This window comes from Mandrillus leucophaeus, unplaced genomic scaffold (assembly GCF_000951045.1).
Source record: "Mandrillus leucophaeus isolate KB7577 unplaced genomic scaffold, Mleu.le_1.0 Scaffold2, whole genome shotgun sequence".
NCBI lineage: Eukaryota > Metazoa > Chordata > Mammalia > Primates > Cercopithecidae > Mandrillus > Mandrillus leucophaeus.
In genome coordinates, this window is record NW_012102031.1 from 1,583,459 (window position 1) to 1,591,942 (window position 8,484).

The 8,484-nt window shown below is 42.3% G+C and overlaps 1 protein-coding gene and 1 pseudogene across 3 annotated transcripts in view; one reads left to right on the forward strand and one right to left on the reverse strand.

Moving 5' to 3' along the window:
* Nucleotides 1-2,646, forward strand: part of LOC105538830 — a 17,040-nt pseudogene extending 14,394 nt beyond the window's left edge. Inside the window, exon 2 of the transcript XR_001005970.1 lies at nt 2,106-2,646. The product of XR_001005970.1 is annotated as an acyl-CoA-binding protein pseudogene (transcript). The remainder of the gene's footprint in view (nt 1-2,105) is intronic.
* Nucleotides 1-8,484, reverse strand: part of EP300 (E1A binding protein p300) — a 97,069-nt gene that overhangs the window by 64,222 nt on the left and 24,363 nt on the right. For both annotated transcript variants that reach the window (XM_011978788.1, XM_011978789.1), the window contains exon 2: nt 5,023-5,657. In XM_011978788.1, the coding sequence (XP_011834178.1) occupies nt 5,023-5,657 (635 nt within the window). The remainder of the gene's footprint in view (nt 1-5,022; nt 5,658-8,484) is intronic.

An 8,484-nucleotide genomic window follows, 5' to 3' on the forward strand; every position in this document is an offset into this window, starting at 1 on the left:
AACTGAGACAATGCCTTGTTTTTTCTAATACCGTGGATGGTGGGAATTCCGGAAAATAACCAGTTAGCCCAGCTACTCAAGGCTGCGCACCATACCTGTCTCTTATACACATCTAGATGTGTATAAGAGACAGGGATGGGAGGGGAGGGGAGGGGAGGGGACCTTCTTGCCAAAAAGACTGCAGAGGCAACAGAATGCAGAAACAGGTTTAAATCAAGTCCAGGCTACTTTTGGTAGTTACAAATCTGGCTGCAAGTGCTGCTGCCGCCTATGTTTTTCTTTTTTTTTTTCTTTTTTAAAGTACTAGTATTTATCCAATGTGGCTCCAGTAATATGCATACCTATACATGGGGGAGTTGTTTCACCTGTTTCTTATTAGCATGAAAATTCATGATAGACATAACATGAAAGTCATTCTATCACAGAACCCGCAAGACAGACAATAAATTATGCCCTCAAGAGTCCTATTATCTGAATCAACAAAATGCTGGAATTTCTAAGCTGCTTTGTTGTCTCTTGTTAATAAATGTAATGTCTTTATCCAAATATTTCCCCAATTTGGTCCTTCATGATTGCATGCCTTGCCTGCCTAGACCAACTGAATTTCAACCAGTTCCTGACACTGCTTGTTCCCTTAATCACGATGCATTACCTGGAAACTCCAAGCTCCTCTATGGGCAGACTATGGGTTCAAATACACAGACTACACTGATTGCTGAGATCAGCTGGCGGTAATTTCTTCCTGACACTTTTGGTCACTGTGACCAAAAAAGATTCTCTAGTTTTTGTTTTTCCATCTCCCACAGAGATCTGTTGAAGAGTTAGAAAATAAAATAACAACCAACCTCCAGATCATTGCCCCTTCTATCTCCTGAGCCCCACTTCTTTACTCCCCACACTAAATGTAATAAGGAATATTTTGTACTTAATTTCTGCTACACTATAGTTTTTTGATTTTGTTTCTTTCTCCATAGCTAATATACTCCAGATGTCCAATGACCTACCACCATACAAATAGCTACCTCAACTAAAAAGACAGAGGGTGAAGAAGCCACACACAGTTCTAGGCAGCTACAAGAAATGGGTCCTGCAGACAACTGTTCTTTTTTGGAAAAAAGAAAAGTAGAGATGGGGTCTCATTGTGTTGCCCGGGCACGTCTAACTTCTGGCTTCAAGAGATCCTCCCACTTCAGCCTCCCAAAGTGGTAGGAATACAGACGTGAGCCACTGAGCCATGCCTATTTTTTCTTCTTGAAAAAAAATGTGGCCAGGCTCAGTGGCTCCTGACTGTATGTAATCTGAGCACTTTGGAAGACCAAGGTAGGTGGATTGCTTGATGCCAGGAGGCTGAGAACAGCCAGGACAACATAGTGAGACCCTGTCTCAACAAAAATAAAAATAACTGGCAGGGCATGGCAGTCCCTGTAATACCAGCTACTTAGGTGGCTGAGGTAGGAGGATCGCTTAAGCCTGGGAGATCAAGGCTGCAAGTGAGCTGTGATGGTGCCACTGCACTCCAGCCTGGGTGACAGAAAGAGATCCTGTCTCGAAAACAAAAGTAACTTAAAAACATTTTGGCTTTGATTAGTTTATGCTGAATCTAAAGATTGGGGTAAAAGGCAATATGATCCAAGTTTCTTCCCATAAATGACCATGGGTCAGACTTTTGGAAGACAGCTGTAGTAGTAGCATCACCACCTGCCTGCACATCCTGAACCACAGATTCCTCCATGAAAAGAACTGTGTGCAAAAGCTGATGTCATTTGCCAACAGGCTTACAGTCATCAAATCTCACTGAAAACTTCCTCACACCTTAAATCCTAATTCTTAAATATCATGAGTCTTAGGAGTTTTAGAAGAAACGTAATGAGTGTAATTCACTCTACAAGATAATTTTAGGACTTGGTACAGTGGAAGGGCAACTGTACTGGTGTGGGTGTGCCATGACACCAGGATAATTTTTTTTTGGTAGAGATGGAGGTCTCACCAGCTGGGGCTGGTCTGGAATGATTCTAGGTGTGAACTGCTGCACCCAGCCTTAAGTGGTTATCTTATCCTAAACCTATGTAACTTAAAATTTTTTTAAAAATTTATTAAACAGGAGCGATCGTTTCCTGGTCCTCGCCTCCTCCGCGGTCTCCCTGGAGTTCTTGCAAGGCGGCCAGGGTGTCTCAGGCTGAGTTTGAGAAAGCTGCAGAGGAGGTTAAGCACCTTAAGACCAAGCCAGCCGATGATGAGATGCTGTTCATCTATGGCCGCTACAAACAAGCAACCGTGGGTGATGTAAATACAGAACGGCCCAGGATGTTGGACTTCACGGGCAAGGCCAAGTGGGATGCCTGGAATGAGCTGAAAGGGACTACCAAGGAAGATGCCATGAAAGCTTACATCAACAAAGTAGAAGAGCTAAAGAAAAAATACGGGATATGAGTGACTGGATTTGGTTAGTAGGCCATGTGTTTCTCCTAAACTGAGACAATGCCTTGTTTTTTCTAATACCGTGGATGGTGGGAATTCCGGAAAATAACCAGTTAGCCCAGCTACTCAAGGCTGCTCACCATACAGCTCTAACAGATGAGAGGCTAAAACGATCACTGACCTTCCTTGAGTAGTTTTTATATCAATTAAAAGTGTATTTGTTACTTTAAAAAAATATATATATTAAACATTTAAATCTCCCTCATTTGTCAAACACTGATATAAGTACTTTACAAAATATCAATATAGGCAGGCTCACTTTAAAATAAGGAAATAGGTCCGGGCGCGGTGGCTCATGCCTATAGTCCCAGCAGCACTTTGGGAGGCCGAGATGGGCAGATCACTTGAGGTCAGGAGTTCACAATGAGCCTGGGCAACGTGGTGAAACCCCTTCTCTACTAAAAATACAAAAATTAGCCAGGCATGGTGGCACATGCCTGTGGTCCCAGCTACTTGGAAGCCGAGGCAGGAGAACTGCCTGAACCCAGGAGGCAGAGGTTGCAGTGATACAAGATCACACCACTGCACTCCAGCACTGGCAACAGCAAGACTCTAATAAACATAAAATAAGGAAATAAAATATCATTTAACAGAAGTTTAAAATCTGAATTCCTCCTTCATATCAAAACACAAGCTCCACAAGGACAGGAATTTTTGTTTTGTTCACTTTTATATAAACCCATTTTCTGAAAGAAATTTAGATTACAACCGTAATAGTGCCACACTCCCAAGTAGTTGTCAATGAGCCTTTCCTTCCTTTATTTTTCTCCATAGCACTTACCTGGCATACTCTAAAATTCGTATCTTATGTGCACAGTAGAAAGTAGGTTACATGAAGTAAATTCATTCACTACTTTAACCCTTAAGTATTTTGTCCACCAGGGAGGGTTTATTTTAAGTCTGGCATCCCTCCTCTCCATAGCAGAATTGGTGGCAAGGACTTTATCTCTTCATAGCTATGTTCCTAGATTCCAGAAAAGGTACTTAATAATTTACCTTATTGTTTCTTTTCTCACTCCAAATATTCTAAGTAAGCTACACTGACACGGCAATCTAAAAGTGTCAGAGGCTGGGTGCAGTTGCTCACACCTGTAATCCTGGCACTTTGGGAGGCTGAGACAAGAGGATCACTTGAGCCCAGAAGGAGTTTGAGATTAGCCTGAGCAACGTAGTGAGACCCCACCCCATCTCTTAAAAAAAAAAAAATCAGCCAGGCGTGGTGGTGCATGCCTTTAGTTCCAGCTACTCGGGAGGCTGAGGAGAGAAGATTGAGCCTGGCAGGTTGAGGCTGCAGTAAACCACGATTAAGCCAGTGCACTCCAGCCTGGGCAGCACAACAAGACTCTGTCTCAAAAACAAACAAACAAAAAAATAAGTGGCAGGAGGTGAGGGGCAGAAAGCGAGAACCTACAAAGCAGGAATGCTAAAACAGAATCCTAACTTGTCAATATTCTTGTAGCAAAAAAACCATTTAAGGCTTCTGAATTCCTACATGTCATCCCAGTTTCCCCCAACACAAGTTTTTCCATCTGTCTTCAATTCACATTTGCAGTCTCTGTCACCATCAAGGTTCTCTTTTTTTTTTTTTCCCCTTAAATAGAAGATGGGGGTCAATGCTACCTGGTTGGTCTCTAACTCATAGGTGCAAGAGATCCTCCTGCCTTGGCCTCCCAAAGTGCTGGGATTATAGGCATGAGCCACTGCACCCAATATTCTCAGGAACACAGAAGTCCTGATATCTGCTCAAATTATTCCTGTTACAGAGAAAACTTGCTCCTGACTCCTTGTGAAAATTGTACCTATCTCCAACTTAATCTTCCAAGTGAAGCCATCATGCCAGGCACTGGCAACCATAGTGTGATCCCATTTTAAGAAAAACGGATAAAATATGTAAAGAAAAATATGGAGAAATAAGCACTGAAGTATGTGTGATTATGTCTTATTTATGTATACAGGGTACACATTTAAAGAGTTTAAAGTATTTTAAATAATATACTTAGCATTCTCTAAGCTAACAGAAGTCTTTGGCCAAGTTCTGGTTCACTGAAACATCTACACTGTTGAGGTCTCATATAAACAAATGCACCTTAATTTCCATCAACCAATAAAGAAAAATACCAGTTAATACATTTCTTAGAATAAATGTCTCTCTTGAAAACCAAGGAGAGTCAAAGCAATAGGAACAAATGGAGTCTCCATCTGAAGATAGTGTAATGCCATCCATCTCCAAACTGTAATTTTATAAGGAGGCTACAAGGCTAAACTGGACTTGGAAATGAGATAAAAACATTCCAATACTTGTGCCAGAGAGAACCAGTATTAGCCAGCAATCATTTGGAAGTATGAAGTTATAGAATACCAGTTGTAAAATAAATGTTTTACTTAAATTTAATACAGGCACTTCTTAAAACTTATGACAGCCCACAGTAAACTCCTGTCGTGTAGTATGTGGAAACTGCTATACAATGTAAGGCAAACCCTCCATCCGTCATGGCAATACTCACATGTGTGCCAATTGTGCACACAAACCACAACTGTACTTACCTTAAGAGGCTGGGGGCCTCTCAATCCTGTTTGTCCTCCCATCTGGGGAGAGCCCTGCTGAAGAGGCTCAGTCAGTAAGTTGCCAGCACTTCCCATGCCTGGGTTTGGGTACTGCATATTCTGTCGCCCTCGGCCTGCTCCAATTGAACCGTTCATGACTTGATTAGGCATTATCCCTTGTCCATTGCCTGCAGCCAACATTCCAGGATTCATGCCAGCATTCATCCCTGTGTTCATTCCCATGGCAGGCTGATTTACTGGACTGTTCATCATACCTGTTGACTGCGTGGGACCCTGATTTGGTCCACTAGTGCCCATCCCCATGTTGGGAGAAGTCAAGCCTGCCTGTGTCATTGGGCTTTTCACCATGCTATTTATCAAACCTAATCCAGGACTGTTTTGTTGGGCCTGGCTGGCCATGACTTGACCTGGGCCACCAACTCCCATATTGAGGTTAGGGGAACTACCAGATCGCAGCAATTCTGATAGCTGTTTATGTTTAGAAGCTGCATCTTGTACTATGCCAAGACTTGTCTGAAGCTGATTAATATCACCACCATTGGTTAGTCCCAATTCTGTAGAGTTGATTAATTCATCTGGTAAGTCGTGCTCCAAGTCAAACAGAGAGCCAAAATCTAAAAGCAAAGGGAAAACATAAAGGTCAAAGTATGACAAAACCAAAATTTAAAAACTGCCCTATATTTTGTTCTTAATAAGCATTAAATATCATTTCCAAACCTCACTCCACGTTTTTCTATTTATTTGAGACAGGGTCTTGCTCTGTTGCCCAGGCTGGAGTGCAGTGGCGCAATTTTGGCTCACTGTAACCTCCATCCACAGGTTCAAGTGATTCTACCATCTCAGCCTCCCAAGTAGCTGCAACCACAGGTGCGCACCACCACACCTGGCTAAATTTTGTATTTTTAATAGAGGTGGGGCTTGACATGTTGACCTGGCTGGTCTTGAACTCCTGAGCTGAAGCTATCTGTCCGCGTCGGCCTTCCAAAGTGCTGGGATTACAGGCATGAGCCACCACACGCAGCCCTATATATTATTTGTATCGTAGTTTTTTAGGTCATACTAAAACAATTGTATAGATTTTTTAAATTGAGGGGATATTTGGTTACCTCAACAGACTTAAAACACTTAAGAACTGTACCTAAAATAAGACCAAGGAATAAAGGGATTGAAAGTACAACACCCCCCAACAATGATAGACTGGATAAGGAAAAATGTGGCACATATACACCATGGAATACTACGCAGCCATAAAAAAGGATGAGTTAATGTCCTTTGCAGGGACAAGGATGAAGCTGGAAATCATAATTCTCAGCAAAATAACATAGGAAAAGAAAACCAAACACCGCATGTTCTCACTCATAAGTGAGAGAGCGAACACATGGACACAGAGAGGTGAACATCACACACCAGGGCCTGTCGGGGAGTGGGGGGCTAGGGAGGATAGCATTAGGACAAATACCTAATGTAGATGACAGATTGATGGGTGTAGCAAACCACCATGGCACGTATATACCTATGTAACAAACCTGCATGTTCTGCACATATATCCCAAAGCTTAAAGTATAAATTTTTTAAAAAACCCTAGCATTCTAAATAATGTTATAGAATTAGCGTAATAATTGAAATAAAGTTTTATTTTTAGTTAAAAAAAAAAAACACACAACACCCATTATTACATGGGTTGCCAGCTAAAGGTTTGTATCCACCATCATGGAAAAAAGAAATGCAATTAAGCTGTATTAATATTCCCAAGTTCCTTAGAAGAACAGTTAAAATAACTTATCTATACACAAACTAAACTCAGGATGGGAAAAAAAACATTTTAAATATTGTAATACATAAAGACAGACAACTGATACAAAAGACCCGTCATTTGTGGAACATTCAGTGTGTGCTCCAGTTAAGCAGAGGGCTATCCACCATTTTTACCAAGTTCCTATATAGTACCTGTCTCAAAGTAGGCCCTCAACAGGCTGGGTTTTTGACCTGTAGCCTACAGAATAGCTTTCCTTAACCAAAATCTAGCCAGAATAGGGTACAAAACCATGCCTCTGGCTCCTTCACCATCCAAACCACCCCTATCAAGAACAGTGCTAGACTAGCCCTGGAGGTTCACATCTGTAATCTCAGTACTTTGGGAGACCAAGGCAGGAGGAATTCTTCAGCCCAGGCCAACACAGCAAGACCCTGTCTCTAGAAATAATAAAGTTAGCTGGGTGGGGTGGCACTAGGCTATAGTCCTAGCTATTCAGGAGGCTAAGGTGGGAGCATTACTGGAGTCCAGGAATTTGAGGTTGTAGTGAGCTCTAACTGCACAACTGCACTCCAGCCTGGGTGACAGAGCAAGACCCTGTCTCAATAAAGAACAAACAAACAAAACAGGGTGCTAAGTATAGATTAATGCAGGGTTGGTTTCTTAACCTTAGCACTTAACATTTTGAGCTGTGTGATAATTCTTCGTTGTGGGTGGAGGGGGATTGTCGTGCGCCCTCGAGTATCATCAGGAGACTCCTGGTCTTTCTACTTATGCCAGTAGCACCCATATCCCAATTGTGACAATCAAAACTGTCTCCAGACATCACCAAACGTCCCCTGGGGGAACAAAATTACTCAATATTGACCTACTGACAGTATTAACCTATTATAGAAATTACTTGAGTTTTCTTCCCTTTTAATTCTCTACAGTAGTTTTCACATTAAAGAGGCATTACTGGGAGCTGGGCACAGTGCTACACACCTATAGTCCCAGCTACTCAGGAGGCTGAGGCAAGAGGATAGCTTGAGCCCAGGAATTCACATCAAGTCTGGGCAACACTGTGAGACCCTGTCTACTAACAACAACAAAAACTCTACAGCTATTAGCCTCTTAAAAAACAGTCCATCCCTTGAAGACAAAATATTTTCTTAATGGTCTACTGGATCCAATCAATCTTGGTTCCTAAGTATGACTCTTTCTGTATGTGCCCTTCCTATTCTTGTTTTTTTTTTTTCTTTCCTTCCCAGTCCTGCTCCTTCTATATCTTACAGCATTTTATCATGTCACTGAAATTATCTCCGGGTTTGCCTCCTCTCCTCCCCCTGCCATCCCTTGTGACCACCCCTCACTCCACTCATGCGCTCTTTGGGAAGGACATGTTTTACCACTTATACACCAACTCCTTGCCTACAGCGTAACATAGTAAGCACATGATCATATACGAACTAAACCAAATTGTATCCCAAGATCTCAGGGCATGATTTAGAGTCCAGAGTTTTACAGAATTACTCTTTCCTTTTAAAATATCATATGGGCCGGGCGCGGTGGCTCAAGCCTGTAATCCCAGCACTTTGGGAGGCCGAGACGGGCGGATCATGAGGTCAGGAGATCGAGACCATCCTGGCTAACATGGTGAAACCCCGTCTCTACTAAAAAATACAAAAAACTAGCCGGGCGAGGTGGCG